The following is an 18,374-nucleotide window of genomic DNA, read 5'->3' as shown; positions in this document are numbered from 1 at the left end:
TGCTGGGTATCAGACCTTGTAGAATTAAAGATTACTGACAATATAACATCAGTACTACCTAGTGCCGATTCAAATGAAATCATTGGGTGCGGAAAATACCTAAGAGCGCATCTAAAATTGTCACCTACCTTTACACATGCAGATGGAGCAGCCCTTCCTGTTCTGGCGATATCCCTCACTGCAGTGCTTGTCACAGGTGAAGGGGGGACACTTAACACAGCGGCACATCTCACAGCCATGCTTGTTCCTCCTGCAGAGCAATAAACATACACAAGATGAAGCACACACGTAGGAAAAACTCAATTAGTGGAAGAGAATATCAGTAAGTAAACAATACCCCTCCTGTGGAGCTAGTTTACAGATCACGTTGAGACGGATATTTCCAAGATGAACAGAGGTCTGGTGTTGTGATTGAGTGAAACCCAGATGCTCAAGTCTGGTATAATCAACATCTGGACCTGCTTTCCCCCTGCTATATTAGCCGCCTTTGAAGAAGGCCAAATAAAAAGGCAGACATGTGACATCCCTGTGGTTTGCACATCATACCGAACCAGAAACTCTGGAAGGAGAAATCCAAAGTTAATTCAGATGCTTTCAATTCACCCTGCTGCCACCCTTATTGCTCCAGAAGCCTTTGGCGGACACATAATAGCACCAAAGATAAGGGATAATGCAGGCATGTTGATTGCCAAGTACAGACAAACAAAAACAGAGGGCTATGGCGTTCTGAATGCATGTGCTGCTGTAAAAAGTGCACACTTCCCAGCTGTTGGCTCATAAAGCACTCTCTTATCTTATCTAAAAGAGATGTCCTCACAAACAAAGAGAGGAGCTGTATGAAGTGCTAAGGCTGTAAGTAGGCTGTTTGGATCCAATTACCTGCCTAATGAAACATGGACGTGCTGCAGGTTGCTAGATTGTGAAAAACACAGATGAAAGAAAGACCAGTATCTGCACTTATCTGGTTCTATAAACACTCTCTTTATCTCACACTCTCTATCTCAGCCTCACCCAGCTAGCATCCCTCTCAAGCGTCTGGGTAAGTGATGATACCCAGCAGTGGCCTCATTAGGCCTGGGTAATTACTCTATTAATCTTCATATGCCAAGGCAGCATAAATAAAAGAAGTCCTCCAAACCACAGACGGTGCCGTGTCCCATGAAGAGCACGAGCATCTCCAGCTCTGTAAACACAGGAGCCTATCTATGCTGAAGCAGCAATAACTGGCTTCGGCCAGTGCCTCACTGTACAAATACAGAGACACAGAGTGCTGCGACCTTAGAGCGAGGCTTTGTTTAAAGATGGTGTGTGGAATGCCAAGCAGCGCTCTGGGCTCCAGGGGGATAGAGGGGCTTGGGGAGGCACCCGGGGCCCCGGGGCCCTGGGACTGCTGGCTCGGCACAATTTCCAGAGTGCAGCAACTGTGATGACCAGAAAAATGCCATGCATGACCTGTAAGGTGATGATTTTGAGCAATGAAGGATTCAAAAAAGTTAAAACTTTATTCGTAAGACGTGCCCTTAGAATGCCCTTCATCTGGGGCGTAAACAGTGTTTAGCTCATTGTCAAACCCAATTTACTTTCAGCCTGCTTTGGAGGCTTTCAGTTTTGGATATGTGCATTACAGTACTCCTGGGATGTCATCAATAAAACAAGCATAAACACAGAGATCCTTTATGCCCTTTGTTTGTTTGTGGTGGCTGCATGCAGAGGTCCTGTGTGAGAAGAAAGATCTTGATTGTGAGGCTGGCAAGCTCTCAGAGGATTTCAGACTTCTGAGACAAGACCTAAACAGCCGCTTATGAAGGATAAAGCCAGGACTTCTTGCTCTTCTTTTCCCCACAGGGTCCCCATCTCTCTCTCCTTTGGTATCCTGCGCAGACCTAACTGGCCCATCTTGCGCCGTGGCTCCACAAAGCGTGGTTGAGATACCCGAAAGAATCCTAACTGTACATGTTTAATGAAGGCCGCTTTTGTCCTGATGCGCTTTGAGACAGAAAGATGATTTATGAAATAAGAGTGGTGCCTGGGGAACAAGCGGCCCAGTAGAGAGAGCACTTCCAGATGTTCGATCAGGTCAAATGGGATTAGAAGGAGAAAAGTTGCATGGGGCTAAGAGGCTGGCGAGGACCTCACAGCGAATTACTCACACACAAACACAGATTTACAGACCTGGGAATGGCCACCAAGGTAGGCCCTTTGATCTTGGATGCCAAACTACTTTTACATTGGCCCTCTCTGCTTTCTTTTGCTTCGGGGCAACAGTTGATAATACAAGAATTTAACTTCTTATTCAACCATGCATATGTAATTACAGGAGGTGACTGAGGGAAAATAAATTCTGACACTGATAACCTCTTACTTTACTTACTCTTACTCAACAGAATGTCTAAACATTACTATCTATTTAGATTTATCTGATGAGAATATATTAGAAAAGTGTTAAGTTGGGCAGGCCCGAATGGAGTTTTAAACGTTGTATTCTAAGAGGTTTTCAAATCAAGCTTCATCATCATATATCATGACTTCGGCTTCGTTAATTGGGGGAAAATCCTCAATTTGAAGTATTTAAAGCTGAAAACACAGCTGACACATGAGTGTATTTGGAGTTTTGGGATGTAAAACCACTGGGTCACTGGGTGTACTTACACATATCCGTAGGGGCAGGTCTTGGTGCAGGTCAAGGGTCGGCACTTGGGCACAGGAATGGTGCACTCACACACCTCACAGTCAAAATCGTCCCTCTTGTACCCCATTGGGCATTGCAGGGAACAGTATTTTCCCAGGTCAGGGCAGGAATCATCTGAAAGAGTTGAGGGAGAGGTCATGTGATCATGGGTACAACCATCCATCAAAAAGGCACAAACATGAGTTTCTATGGGGCTGATCACAGGAACATTCTTGTGACTTTGCAAAGACTGCAGCCATGTACGCAAATAAGCCGTCACGATTATCAACATGTCTTTGGCAGCCTGCTTGACAGCAACACATTGTTTTAACATCAGCATGAGCAAACGGGTAAATACAACATTGTTTGTCCAGCATTTTAATGCAAGAAGCAGCATGTCAGAAGAAATGTATCACATTCATGCTTCTGCAAGTAGAAACTTTAACACTTTAGGTTGAACATAAAGCCAGAAAAGTGAACTTACTGTTGAGACACTGGCAGAGCAGGCATCCATTGTTGTCTTGTTGGAAGCCGTAGGGGCAGTCGTTCACTGACAGGGAGCAGTTTTCCAGGGGAGGGCATAGCAAGGGGCTAACTGTTTCGTAAGAAGGCTCTGGAGAACAAAAGAGACGATGGAGGGTAAGAACTTTGCATGAGAGCAACAGAAAACAACAACAAACAACAAAATGGGATTTCTTTTATGACTTTCTTTTTTTCTTATATATGTGTGTGTGTGTGTGTGTGTGTGTGTGTGTGTGTGTGTGTGTGTGTGTGTGTGTGTGTGTGTGTGTGTGTGTGTGTGTGTGTGTGTGTGTGTGTGTGTGTGTGTGTTTGCTAGGAACCCCTCAGGTGTTCTACCTCATCGATGCTGTTTGTGCCAACTGTAATAGCTACCTATTTACACTGCTCTTATTTTGAAGAAAACAGTGATTACAGATAAATGTGGAGCAATTACACCAGGGTGGGTCGCACAGTAAGGGGGATTATACCTCTTTGTATTATTGTGAGGAACTGTCTCTCATTAATAAGTTGGGTTTGTCTTAAGAGCATGCTTTATGTCTAGGCCTACCAGTGGAGACAATAAACTCTCCCCTGGACAGAAGTTGGACAGACAGACAGAGGGCCAGCTTTATTGTGAATCCACAAAAAGGATGAGGATCGTTTGAAGCACACACATGGCACCATGGCTATTCCCATCAAACCTCTCTTGCCACGTTCGGTGGAAGGAGCAGCGCAACGAGCTGTAACTAATTACACTCACAAAAAAAAGATCCACTTCAATTATGCAGCCTTCTGCGTTAAAAGCACGGCACAGCCTCGCACACACAGGTGGGTCTCATTTCGGCGGGCAAGGGTAATAAAGGAACACAAAGAACCCTGCAGCTTGAAGAATGCTCCGTGGCCTCCCCTTTAATGAGCCCATGCCGACACGGCCTCTGTAGCAGAGCTGTGGGGCCACAGGAGCCTCCGACATGCAGTATGTGGGCTAAAGCTTACCTCATAAAGATATGAGTAATGTGTTTGATAAATACAGAAGACCAACACTGTTCTCTATACCTTCACAGAAGGGACAGCACTCTCCAGGGATCTTGACCGGATACTGGCAGCTCTGTTTGCAGGCCATAGCAGTGCAATGCGGTTCTCCATCCACACACTGGCAGAAGGTGCAGTCGTCCTCCTTCCACTGCTCCTCGTGCGCCCGCAGCTTGTTATTCACCCAGCAACTGGCCTTAGTGCTGTCCATCGGGAATAATTCCACATCTGAGAGGAGACACAGACACATTGTGGGTTGTAAAACAAAGTGAAGGAAGAGGAGAATCTTTGATGTGAGTCACGTGGTTTGGCTACGATACATTTCATTTAAACCCTAAACTACAGTCCAATATAGCTTACATCCTCTACTGTAATTGAATTAGCAGCAGACGGAGTGAGAGCAGAGCTGAAGGAAGCAGGATACTCCATGAGGGAGCTAACAAGATATGGAAACTGGCTTGTTACCCTGAGCGTTGAATTTAGATGACATATCTACATTTATAAGTGGGGAGAGGCCCCTGGCTTTGTGACAACATACATATGGATTCAGGTTAAAGTGAGACAGACTAGTTATAGGGTATCACGGTGACATCCTGGGAGAGATTTGATCATTGGAAACACAGCAATCCGATGACGTCCATAACTGCTAGACCCCAAAGTGTCCGCTCACCTTTTGGCTAAGAGCTTGAACTCATCCATGTTTCAGCCGTGATCCCTCAGGTCAAAGGCTATGTCAGTGCTTGATAAATTTCAGTCTAAAGCCAAGAGAGCACTTTGTGTTGAAAGCTACATTTTCCAATCTGTAGCCATTAGTCCTAAGTGGGAACCATAAAGTTTGGATGGTTTAAAAGCCAATTTGGGAAGCTATTGTGCACAGCTTCGGGTGATGAATGATGCCTGAGCCCACCTCAGGGAGCATTTTGTTCATTCACGTTTTGTTTACACTGTTTATTGGTTACAGAGGCAGGTTAGAAATAGGTCTCAGCATTTTCTCAGAGCATTAGGGATAAACAAAAGTGTGGTTACTGTATATGTTTATGGTGCCTTACTGAATTTTAGTCAGAGGGAAAGAGGGGGCTGCGTATTATGCAAAACAAGTCCTATTTGCCCAATCTGATCCCAGTTAAGATTTGGCTGCTGAAGTTTTTTTGGGGGTTTTTTTACGTTTTTTGGGGGGGCTTTTTTCCTTTAATCGGATAGGAGAGTGACAGGAAAGTGGGAGAGAGAGTCGGGGTGGGATCCGGAAAGGACCACGGGTCAGGAATCGAACCCAGGTCACTGGCGTACGGTGCAGGTGCCCCAGCCAGTTGCGCCACGGCCGGGGCCGGCTGCTGAAGTTTTGTCCATGTGGCTGTGATTAACCTGTAGATGACCTCTTTTGACCTGCATTTATCGATTTATTTTTTACCAATGACAGATTAAAATGCAATATTCACTTATCTTTTAGCTTTTTTTGGGTCTCCACCAACTCTTGAACATTTTTGATCTCTTTTGAGCTACTAAAAAACAGCACTATGTTTACCAGCTTTACCAGAACAAACTTTTCTGATGTTTCTTATCTTAAATGCTGAAAATAGTTGCCTGCTGGTACTGATGGGAGTGGTAAGAATTAACCATAACAATGAACTGAAAGACACTAAAGCGTCCAGGGATGACTATCTAGCCCTCAACTTTCAAATACTGATTTTCTCTACTGTAAGAAATATTGCTTAGTATATATTTAAGTAGAATCCGACCAGGTAACCTTAAACACAAACCCCTTATCCTGATTAACAGCATTACAGGCAACTTCTCGCAGTGAGCCATGCAGTAGGTAAGAGCAGCTTTCCATAAGTAAAAGATGAAAGCATTCCATACCATCTAAATGCCTTCATATTCCAGGTGTAGCTCCAACACTGACCTAACATGATCACCGCCGCAGTCTTGATCTTTGCCTTCTTCCATCGCTCTCATGCCGATCAACCGCAGCCAAGCGGGAAGAAGTTAATACCGGCTAATATCTCTATCCGTTGCCTTTTTGCAGACTGTAATGTGGTTGCCATATGCGCTGCAACCCAAGTGCACATATCAGAGCTCCTTACCTGGCTTTGAACACATGTGTTTTGCAATTGGGTCCCTCCCCACCATTAAGCCTGATCCAGAAATTACATAGCCAAGTGGTACACTCTGAAAGAAGGATTTCATGTTCTTAAGTCTCCCAGGTAGAAATAAACCCTAGCTGGATTTTTTGTGAGCTTGTTTGCCAGGTATGTTAACAACTATGGAAACTGGTTATATGAGGAAGCCACTAAGTTAGGGGTCACTGGAGGTCAGTGTCTGGCAGGATGGACTTTGATATCACCTCTTCCTCTCCTGCATCTACTTTTCAGTCTGCCTGGTGGCCACATAGGCCATCTCATCAATGCCACATCACCTCAAACATATTTATATAAACAAGAACTCAGTGAAACTTTTTCTAATTGCACAATGAATAGATTGTCCTTAACAAAACAACGAGGTGAATGCATGTACCTATGCAGACAGGGCAACACTCGCCCTCAGGAATGTAGAAGTTTTCACAGTCCAGCTCAGCGCACTCTGCCTTGGAGCAGAAGGATATTCCTCCCCGGCACTGACACAGCCAGCAGGGGTCCATGCGGTACACCTCTCCCTCGGAAAAATCCTTCCCATTGTGGACACACTTTGGAGAAACTGAGGAGAAGAACAGGGAAAAGAGGCATCAGACAGCTGCTTAGACTGAACACCATGTGGGGAGGATAATGCTCTACACACTCTGTCAGGTGTCCATCACATTTGGTGAAGATTAAAGACAAGGGCTTTCATCTCGTGACTTTATGAGAAACAAATGCAGATTTCACATACAAAACGTCAAAATTGATCCATGAGAGACTAGCCAGACTGTATACAATCAATTCCAGCTCCATAAACACATTCATTCATTTTCTGCTATTGACGGAAATGTTTATCTGAACCAAATGGTGCTGAGGCAGACTCTGAGGGTAAGCTTGTGGGGTGGAATGGCATTTATCAGACAATGGAGCCAAGTTCATGAGTAAGAATTTCACAAGGACCTATGAAGTCCTGAAAAGGCATCAGGAGGAGAGTAAAAGAAACTGCAGTGGGTCTGAGACTCTGGCAGAATCTGGGCTCAGGGTGCTGGTGGCAGGTGGAGTAAATCAATGCTCTGGCCTGCATTCCCCGAAAGCATCCAAGCACTTGGAACGTCTTTTGGCTGTGTTCCCTTTACTATGAAACACAATGAGCTTAGCTCCAGCACTGTTAGAAAACCAAAGGTCCGGCCTAGTAAAGACCAGAATACGTTCACAGTTGGCCCTTCAAGTGTCCATGCGTAAATGTGCATGAATAACTACTAGGAAAAAATCCTGAGTCGTAATTTTCCACAGAATGAAACTAATATGATCATTTATTCAAAACAAATGGTGGTTGTTTTGTAGCCAAAGGGAGCAGGAAGATTACAGCATGACATCTCAATGGTAAAACCAGATTACACATTCAAATGTACCACAGAGGTTTGGGTGGCTCGACATTCTTAGATCTGAACAAACCACACAGCAACTATTCATCAAACCCACTCCAACATTAGGGGAGTGAGGCAATACGGTTATGCAAGACTCCAGACTCATTGAGGAGTAGCTACGCTAGTTAGGCGAGTAAATGCACAGATGCAAGCAGATGTCTGGCCAGCGGTTTTTATAAATGAGAGGGGGAGGTTACAGTGGCATCTGTATGCCATACCTTGGAGTGCAGACTTAAAGCGTCTGCACCAATGACCCCATGCCTCCAGACAAGCAGCACTTCACCCTAATACAAAGCAGGTTGACTAAGTGAGTTGAAAGTAGAGCAGAGATTTGTTCATCAATTTCCATTCTCTTCCTCTCTTACTCTTTTACCCCCTTTCCTTCGCTCTCTGCCGATCTGCATTGCGTGCAGCAAAACCAAGCATAGAAAATGCAATAAGCACTTTAGCTGGCCGAAATCAAAAGGCATGGCACCGTTTTTTAACGCTCACAGAAGCAATAGGAAGTCACATGAGGGGACGCTCACATGTGATTTCCGCAGTGTTTGTTAATGGTAATCCCTAAAACAACTTGCGGCACAGAGTCTAAATTCCAGTCATGCTTTGTGATGTTTAGTCTCCTCTAAATTGAGGTGAGGATTTAATGTGGAGATGGATGGGTCATAAAATAATGACCCTTAGCAAGTCTAAATCATTCATAATAGACTGTCACACTGGGGCTTCTTGTGGTTTAGAGGCAAATGAAGCAAAACCACTGTGGGAAAAAAAATATTCCCAGAGAATAATGCTAATGTGATTTATTACAAGTTACAAGTTTTGATCAGCTGTAAAATTTATAATTATAGAAATATGAGTTAACTTTTGTGACCCAAAACAATCAAACTGACTGGTTGCTGTGTATTTAACGCAAACCCAAGCTGAGCACTGAGAACTGTTAGTGTGGTGATCTCAGCCTTGTTGCTCAACACCAGATGCAAGGCCCGCTACAGGGGACATATGCCATGTATTTGCCAGATAGAGTGTTGATTAATAGTAGACCACACCTAAACAGGACCAAACAGGATCCTCTGTAGCATCAGATGACATCAGGTCAGGACTGTGCTGCCAGGTTTGGTCTTCCACCCAGATACAGCCACTGTCCAGCCACCAGTGGAAAGAGTCTATCATCAACGGAGGCCAAAACACACAGGTGGGCTTTATTGTCACAGCACATACTGACCCTGACTAAATATGAGCCCCTCAGCCAAGAGGGCAATGGAAACAAGTTAATCACTCGAAGCCTGACACGCAGAGACAATGGGGGGGGGTTATGGTCTGTTACATTAGAGGTTAAGTATATGGTATTTGAAAGCAAATTACAGTAGCCTTTATAATGTATAACATACAGTATTTGCAGCCAGTGCTTTTGAGGGCCAAATGAAGGACCCGGACAGTGTCTAGGGGGCCCAGTGTGTGTCCTTGTCCTTGTCCATGTCCCTGTCTCTCTGTCTGTGGATCTTTCTGGCACGGCACGCAGTCATGCAGGCCTAATTGATGGTATGGGCAGCACAAAAGGCATCAAGCCCCAGGCCCAAAGAGCAGCAGACACTTGTTATCAAAACACTGATCCCATGGCCCCCACGGCTGCCATTCAGCCCCCGCCGGCCTGCCGGACTTGATTACCCTCCCTACTGGCAGACTGGAGCACATAAAAAGCATTCCCATCAATGAACTGTTGAACCTTTTCCCTTTGGACGTGTGACCAGACAGGAACCCTTTGACACTGCACTTCTGTTGAGCAAATTCATAGCCTAAGCACTTTTCTGGTCACTGAGCTCGTTAAGTCCATTAATTCCGGGACACAGCACTCATTTATGCATGTGGAGGGGCCAGAATGGGAATTTGTTCTGTTGGTAAAACAGCGAATATTTGTTGGGAGTGTAGAGTAAACAGACCAATACCACAGGTCCCCTGCCTGCCTTCCTGATACCCCTTGCTGCCTCTGGGTCAGGGAGCTGAGTTATCTCCAAAACAGAATCTGATTTATCACCAAGTAGCTTTTAAATGCAAGGAATTAGCTTAGGGGTTTGGTACATAGAGTAAGCATAGTAAGATATTGATATGGGATCAACATTTGCATTTAGCATTTTCTGTCTGTTTCCCTCAAGGTAAGACAAGGCTCCAAGAGTATATTTCAGATCAGCAATCTGCTTTAAAAGACTCATATTCCTACAGGCAATAGAAATACTGGTGGATACACCCCCTGCATATGTCTTTGAACCATAGTCACAACCCTGGGAGGCATCGGCTCTGCCTGATAAACAGCGCAACAGTAATTATCCAATCAGCAGCTTTCCTTTTCATCTGTGGACCTTTGGTCAGCAGGGAGGAAAGCTTACTCTGAGGAAAATAATTGCTTCCTCAAAGGCGATGAATCTCACACCGACTGTGCCATTGCTACCCCCAGTGGGAGGCCAATCGAAGCTGAGTGTGTACCGTGCAGTTCAGTGCAAATCACCTTTCTGGCACTCAAAGACATCACAGCAGTCTCCCGGCTGGCCGCTGGCCTCACTGAGCGGCACGGCGCGCTGTCCGCTCGGGCACTGGGGCTTGTGGCAGGCGTGGAGATCACAGGTGCATTTGGGCGGTACGGAGGGGCAACAACCAGAAGGTGGCGTGTAACTCTTGGTCAGAACTGAACCCTTAGGGCAGGAGGGCACCTGCAGACCGGGACACGTCACCCCAGCACACTTCAGCTCCTCTGAAACACACAGAGATCATGCACTTAAGATACAAGTGGCATAAAGTAAGCTAAAAAGGACAGACAGAGCTTTTGCATCCTTTTCTTTTTTCCTATATGAAGACAATCTGTAACACCACCTCCAGCAGTGGCTCAGTCAGTAGGGGCTTGGACTGGGAATCGTAGGGTCTGCGGGTCAAGTCCCCGAACAGACTTGAAATATGGAAGGTGGACTGCTACTTGGAGAGGTCCCAGTTCACCTCCTAGGCCCTGCTGTGGTGCCCTTGAGCAAGGCACCGGACACCTCCAATCCCCCCTCCCCATTGCTCTCCGGGCGCTGCACACACTGCTCCTAGTACTTGGATGGGTTAAATGCAGAAGACCAATTTCACTGTGTGTGCTCTGCTGTGTGCATGTATGTGACAAATAAAGAGGGTTTCATCCTCCGATTCTACCTTCAACTGCACCAGGCTCTGACAGTAACCACTCTGTTCTCCTAAAGGAAAGGAGTTTTTTTTCTGTTCTTACACGTGTGTGCACATGTGTGTGAAAGTTCTTAGTCATGTCAGTCGTGACACTTAAGCACAATGCTACTCGTGTTACAGTCTAAAGGCTGAGTTCAAACAGCCACCCAACACAAACTCTGTGCTCAGATCAGATCCCCACTTCAGTCCGTGACAGCTTCACAGCATCCTGTCAGAGAAGTGAGAGCGGTGCTCTAGACACGACAAGGCTCTCTGCGTATCCTGTCTGCGGGCCTCTGATCCCACCCAGCCAGGCTCACAATCCAAACAGCCCCCCACGCACTAAAACTAGCCATTAATACCAGCCAACCTTCAACAGAGATTTTCTACTTGCCAGTTTAGAATCTCCACTCGCAAAGCATACCAGGATGTGTTTGTCTTTTCATTTGCCAGAGCCAACATAATTGCTCTGATACCCCTTGTTAAAGGGGAAAGAGGTGCGGGGGCACTGGAAATCTGGGCAAGGGGCTCAGGGGTGTATTTTGGAGCCAGTTCAGGAAAAGGAAAGTGGAGTGCCCCTCTGTACCACCATTGTATGAGAACAGTAGCTACCTTACAAAGATTGGATTACCAAAACCAAAGGGACGTGTTTATTTTGGTTCTCAGTGTCGCTGTAATGTATACAGTGCAGCAAGCAGAAGACAAGGATTGGAGGGAGCAAAATCACGTCCTGTCTTATAATTGTCAATCATTGAGTCATTTCCAAGATCCCCTACTGAAAGCACAGTAAATACACTTTGACAGCTGAGAGTGAGAGTGGAAAGGCAGCACCAACCAGTGCAAAAATGATGGATGGGGAAGAGGAAAATCTGGCAATCTAGTTGAATCATTGCTGACTTTCAAAGGACAAAATGTGTCAACAAATGACTGCCTTCAGAGGAAATTAAATAAAGTCATTCATGATTTAGTTACGAGTAATCCTTAACAATCCTTGCATGCATATAGTTTTTGAGGATAAAGAAAAAAAGGATTGATATATAGGCTGAGGTTACGTAACAGGGCTTGGGGTTTTGGCCATGTTTCCAGAAGCTGATTTTATTGATGGGCTTCCCAGACTGGCGCTGGCTCCTGGCGCAACAAGAGTCTCTCAGAGGATGTGCCTCATCTCTGACATTTGAAGACCTGTAAATGGATCCCTCCAGGTTTTCCCACAAGATGGGGGAAACTGAACTGTTGAGCAGTTCAGGGTCCAGACTTCTGATCCTCTGATAATGATTCTGCTCAGTCCCCAAGACCTCTGAATAGTACGGTATACTCTCAACCATCCCTAATACTCTGCCGACACTGGAACTAAGTAGCTTTTTGATGTGTTCCGGACGTAGAATAAACAAGGAGGAGAGGGGCTGTATGACTGTGACTGCTGTATTATGTTGAGTGAGGGCAACATTTCTGATGGATGAAATGGAGGATAAGGGAAACTTTGAATTTTTCTGGCTTCAGATAAATAGAGCCGGGGTGTGAGGTATCTGTACTGTACTGTTTACCCAAGCAACCTGGGAACAGTGAGGACCGCCACAAAGCTCTCATTGATAAACTTTGTAGTTGAATAGTGTCATAGAAAATGAGGGAAAACCCACAAATTAAGGGAGGCTACAACCCTTTTAACGGTTTTTGGCCCCATTCCTAAGCTTGAGTTAAATAAACTTCAGTTGGAAGTGCTGATTGGTGAATGCTTTACTTCCAATAACGTCTAACTATGTCTGCCGCTGCTCAGTTGAAGACTGTTTTTGCATATGAAAACCTCACACTGTTTTAAGCCATTGAAATTGCCCTGGGAGGATCTTCCACGGTGTTCTGCAGTGAAAAATACACAAAACACTTTTGGGTATTGTATGTGTACCAGAGAAGGCTGATTACTCCTTCAGTTGTGATAATGACTGGGGTGAGAGTGCGCTGGGAAAAGCAGCTGGCAGACACACCATTGTTATTCAAATGAATAGAATTGTATCCATCCGTGGAAATGGTCCAGCCCTTGCAGGTCCAATTAATATAATTTTCTAGCTTGCCCATTCATAAGCTCAACAGGCAGACAAAGGAGAGAGAAAGTCAGCAGCAAAAGGATTTCATCCTGTGCTGTTTGTGTTCTATCGCCCTGCATAAATGGCTGTAATTAGAGAGTCAGCGACCACAAGACCAATCTTCGGATCACAATGGAGGCCATATTCCAGCTCGCACAAACACAAAAGGCCTGATTTGCTATTCTTGATAAATTCACTGTAGATGAGGCAACATATGCTCATGGAAACTTATAAGATAACAAATAATAGAAAACCTTTGACCTCAATGCACAACCTACAACAACTTACACACATATACAGACACACACACCTGGCATGGGTCTGGAAGAGGTGGGTTGCGGAAATTGCTTTATTACCACATAATGATCTCTTTTGTTAACAATGCATATTTCTGGCATCTCAGCAGCTCATTGAAGAAAGGAAAACACCTCCTATCTAAATGGGTTTTTCTTCTCCTCATGCCCAGGCACAAGGAGCACAGTCTTTCCCCAAACCAGTGCGGCTTGGCCAGGCAGAGGAGGCTGTGTTGACAGCCTGAGTTTACTCATGGAAAAAACTCACAATGTGAGTTCTGTTCACCAGTTCTGACTTTGGAAGCAAGTCAGCATAGAACAAAGATGTCTCAGTCCAGCTGCCCTCCGTGGGTTTTTTGGTCTGTCCTCAGGTTTTATAAAGTTGCTCCGCAAAAAAGGGACACATCAGGGCCGTCTCTCACGTAAAGCTGCGGGGGCCTGGCCCACTGCCCAGCAGCAGTCAGCATTGTGCACTGTTTGTATCAGAGTGTGTGAGTCAATGTGTGAGGACGCGGAGCAGGTCTGGGAGGGGGTCTGGGTCACTTGGTGGGAACTTCACACCATGGTCAGAAACTTGAGGTAGACAGGCGTAGGCACACAGCCGGCAGGCCTGCATGCCTCACTCACTGGCTCTTAGGTTAAATATTTGCAGATGAAAAACGGGATCGCAGTGTCCTGAGTAACGCCGCTCACAGCTGTGAATGAGCGTGTTTGGGTGAGGTAATGAGTATGTCCACACATAGGTGCACATTTGCACATAGATTTTTTCAAGTGTTTGTGTGTTTGCACAGCAAGTGAGCATTCCATTGAACACACACCCTTTCCTTGCCGTCAGATGGCCAATAAGATTAGGCCACTGACAGAGAAAGCAAGGGAGTGCTATCTGGCTAACGGGCTTGTCCTTTAGAGATCAACACCACGCATGGTCAATCGTTATATCAGGCACAAAATGCATATGAAAAGGCTGAGTATACTCTGCTCCAGGGTGCTCAACATAAGGCACTGCTAAACATACGTGAACAGTCACATGTACTGTCACTTAGAACACAATATACCTGAAGAAAATGACTGTATAGGAGACCTGGGGGGTATACAGCTGCTGGACAAATTGTTAACAAGTTGAGCTATGTAGGGATATGGCCATATGGATTTGTTCCCTTTCAGGGTAAGGAATGGCTGATAATGGATTAAATGTGCTTGGGAACTAAAGGAGTTGGCTTCCGCTGCAGTCGGGCTGTCTTTGATTTTCATGGTTGATGGTCATGCTTGGGTCTGGGTTTTCGGTGTAGATTTTGTGAATGAAGTGAGGGTTAGAGCGAGACATGCAGACTTCCCGTGTGTGTGTCTTGGCTTTTCCCTCTGACCTAATGCTGGAAGGTTTGGTTTAGAGGCTAGTCAGGGGGTTGACAACAATCCCATCATGCCTTAAATGGAAGTGCTTTGTCTCAATCCCCACACATCGATATGTTTCCTCGCACACACTGGGAAACGAGCAGCTCACAGCGTACAGCAGTAGCCATAGCTTTCGCAGACGGCTCACACAAACACACTACGCTGAGATGTCTTGCGTCCCTGCCAGCCGGCGGCGGTCTGGCTTGGCCAGTAATAGCACTGCCATAAAGAGGCTGCAGCCAAGCAGCACTAACAGTCCTTTCACAAGGGCAGAGAGGGGCAGGACAAGGTGGCATAGGAAATGTAGATGTGTGGGAGTAAGGTCAGTTTGTGCCATGGCATCATAGTGGGCGTAATTTCCCCATCTGATAAACCATCTGTGAACTTCCACAACAGCAAGTAAGTTGATAGTCCGACTGCTTTAGCATGGCTTGAGTTTTTACCTGTCATTATAAATTAAATAAGCGGGGGCCGCATTTAACAACACCAAAACTATATCAATCTAAATCTGTTCACAAACTCTCACACACAATTACAATTCAGGCAGCATAATCCAACTCTCATTTATCCCATTGTTTGCCCACTACCTTGCAGAAAGTATTGAGCTTGTATATCATTAAGGGTTTGGATATAGTTTTGTAGCCACCATATACTTCAACTCATCTAATTCTATCTTTTTTTAATGTTAATTCACCATTAAAAGGAATGTTTTCTATATGTATTCAAGTTAACACAGGCTGAGTAATTGATATACAAATGGTCATTTTGTGGATGAAGTATTCCTTTAAGGGATGCTAATCGCATGAATCAACTAAACACTTCCAAAATGCAACTGCTGTTGCTTGTTTTCTGTCAGTGAGCAACCGCAGGGGAATTCCTCTAAAATAACAGTTAGGGACCTTATCATGAATGAAATATGTAAACCATCTCAGAGTGTAAAATTACCAAACACCACCCTACCAAGACCCTGGGGCCTGTACTTGACACAAATACCTCGACTGGTTGGCCTCAGTTGTGATTTCATATCTTCCTGCGTCTCCCCTCCCTCTCCTAACTTATCACATCCATTTTCCCTGACATGCGGCTAATAATCAGTGGCTTCTGATTGAACTATTGCAGCAAAATTACATCTGCGTCTTGAAGGACACAATCCAACTGGACCTACACGAGGCAACATTAGGCGATTGAACGCTACAGTGGTCAAGAGGAGAAGAGATTACGTTTGAACAGATCAGTGTGTGTCACAGGGGAGGGATGAACCAACAAGACCACTGAGTGAGTCAGAGAGAAAGTGGGAGGCCAAACCAATACCATGTGTGTGCTTACTCAAGAGGAGAAGCAATTGTCTGACTGATGTTGGAACACGATTTCTAGCTGTGTGAAGTGTCAAGCTTTTATGCACTAGGACAAGGTTTACTTTTAGTGTCAAATGCTAGTAGGGCATGCTAACACGTCTTAATAACTGTTTGTCAAAGACAATGAGGGGTTGATGGACGCAGGACCGAGCGAATAAAACTCTAACCACAGAGGCTGGTGACAGACGAAAGGGAAATCTGTGCCGGGAACATCTACACAAACAAGATATTTATCACACACAGATGCATGTAGACACGAGTGCTCCCAGATATAGGCTCATCACACTCACTCACGTGATGATATATAAACACATGTATGCATCTTTCCTCTAGCATAGTTGCAGACACTCACATCCTGGTCTTTTACTTAATGAGGGGCCATCAGAGGGGTGGGTGTGTCGCAGTGAGAACTCATAAGCCGCTGAAAAATGTTGTTTACACTTTTCGCTTGTGCGAGTTTAAACTGTCATCTGTTGACTTTGAGATGTGGGAGTTACAAAACAGAAGATACAGTGGGGCAAAAAAGTATTTAGTCAGCCACCAATTGTGAAAGTTCTCCCGTTTAAAAAGATGAGAGAGGCCTGTAATTTTTATCATAGGTATACCTCAACTATGAGAGACAGAATGAGAAAAGAAAATCCAGAAAATCACATTGTCTGATTTTTAAAGAATTTATTTTCAAATTATTGTGGAAAATAAGTATTTGGTCAATAACAAAAGTTCATCTCAATACTTTGTTATATACCCTTTGTTGGCAATGACAGAGGTCAAACGTTTTCTGTAAGTCTTCACAAGGTTTCCACACACTGATGCTGGTATTTTGGCCCATTCCTCCATGCAGATCTCCTCTAAAGCAGTGATGTTTTGGGGCTGTCGCTGGGCAACACGGACTTTCAACTCCCTCCAAAGATTTTCTATGGGGTTGAGATCTGGAGACTGGCTAGGCCACTCCAGGACCTTGAAATGTTTCTTACGAAGCCACTCCTTCGTTGCCCTGGTGGTGTGTTTGGGATCATTGTCATGCTGAAAGACCCAGCCACGCTTCATCTTCAGTGCCCTTGCTGATGGAAGGAGGTTTTCACTCAAAATGTCACGATACATGGCCCCATTCATTCTTTCCTTTACACGGATCAGTCGTCCTGGTCCCTTTGCAGAAAAACAGCCCCAAAGCATGATGTTTCCACCCCCATGCTTCACAGTAGGTATGGTGTTCTTTGGATGCAACTCTGCATTCTTTCTCCTCCAAACACGACGAGTTGAGCTTTTACCAAAAAGTTCTATTTTGGTTTCATCTGACCATATGACATTCTCCCAATCCTCTTCTGGATCATCCAAATGCCCTCTAGCAAACTTCAGACGGGCCTGGACATGTACTGGCTTAAGCAGGGGGACACGTCTGGAACTGCAGGATTTAAGTCCCTGGTGGCGTAGTGTGTTACTGATGGTAGCCTCTGTTACTTTGGTCCCAGCTCTCTGCAGGTCATTCACTAGGTCCCCCCGTGTGGTTCTGGGATTTTTGCTCACCGTTCTTGTGATCATTTTGACCCCACGGGGTGAGATCTTGCGTGGAGCCCCAGATCGAGGGAGATTAGCAGTGGTCTTGTATGTCTTCCATTTTCTAATAATTGCTCCCACAGTTGATTTCTTCACACCAAGCTGCTTACCTATTGCAGATTCAGTTTTCCCAGCCTGGTGCAGGTCTACAATTTTGTCTCTGGTCTCCTTTGACAGCTCTTTGGTCTTGGCTTTAGTGGAGTTTGGAGTATGACTGTTTGAGGTTGTGGACAGGTGTCTTTTATACTGATAACGAGTTCAAAAAGGTGCCATTAATACAGGTAAAGAGTGGAGAACAGAGGAGCCTCTTAAAGAAGAAGTTACAGGTCTGTGAGAGCCAGAAATCTTGCTTGTTTGTAGGTGACCAAATACTTATTTTACAGAGGAATTTATAATTAATTCATTAAAAATCCTACAATGTGATTTCCTGGATTTTTTTTTCTCATTCTGTCTCTCTTAGTTGAAGTGTACCTATGATAAAAATTACAGGCCTCTCTCATCTTTTTAAATGGGAGAACTTGCACAATTGGTGGCTGACTAAATACTTTTTTGCCCCACTGTATATCTTTCACTGTAACGCCAGACTTCAATGATGATACGTCTAAACAATATGATGTTTGACAAACACGCTTCCTGTGGGATTTACTGATCAACATCCACACAGCTGTAGTGTACTTGTTCTGGAATTAAGGCTGTGTTATTGGCAGACTAAATAATCTCAAATATGTGTCTGTGGCCTGCTGCTAGCCATAGTTCAGCACATTTTAAGGGCAGTTCTTT

General features: G+C 44.9%; 1 protein-coding gene across 3 annotated transcripts in view; it reads right to left on the bottom strand.

Moving 5' to 3' along the window:
- Positions 1-18,374, bottom strand: part of crim1 (cysteine rich transmembrane BMP regulator 1 (chordin-like)) — a 35,091-nt gene that overhangs the window by 9,062 nt on the left and 7,655 nt on the right. For 2 of the 3 annotated variants that reach the window (XM_063908544.1, XM_063908546.1), the window contains exons 4-9: positions 10,237-10,479; positions 6,713-6,892; positions 4,226-4,429; positions 3,153-3,281; positions 2,650-2,803; positions 129-250 (exon numbers count right to left, since the gene is read on the bottom strand). In XM_063908544.1, coding sequence (XP_063764614.1) covers positions 129-250; positions 2,650-2,803; positions 3,153-3,281; positions 4,226-4,429; positions 6,713-6,892; positions 10,237-10,479 — 1,032 coding nt within the window. The remainder of the gene's footprint in view (positions 1-128; positions 251-2,649; positions 2,804-3,152; positions 3,282-4,225; positions 4,430-6,712; positions 6,893-10,236; positions 10,480-18,374) is intronic. The other variant, XM_063908547.1, reaches the window with a different exon arrangement.

Source organism: Eleginops maclovinus, chromosome 19 (assembly GCF_036324505.1).
Source record: "Eleginops maclovinus isolate JMC-PN-2008 ecotype Puerto Natales chromosome 19, JC_Emac_rtc_rv5, whole genome shotgun sequence".
Lineage (NCBI taxonomy): Eukaryota > Metazoa > Chordata > Actinopteri > Perciformes > Eleginopidae > Eleginops > Eleginops maclovinus.
The sequence above is the reverse complement of the archived record's forward strand: the minus strand, read 5'-3'. Positions and strand labels throughout refer to the sequence as shown.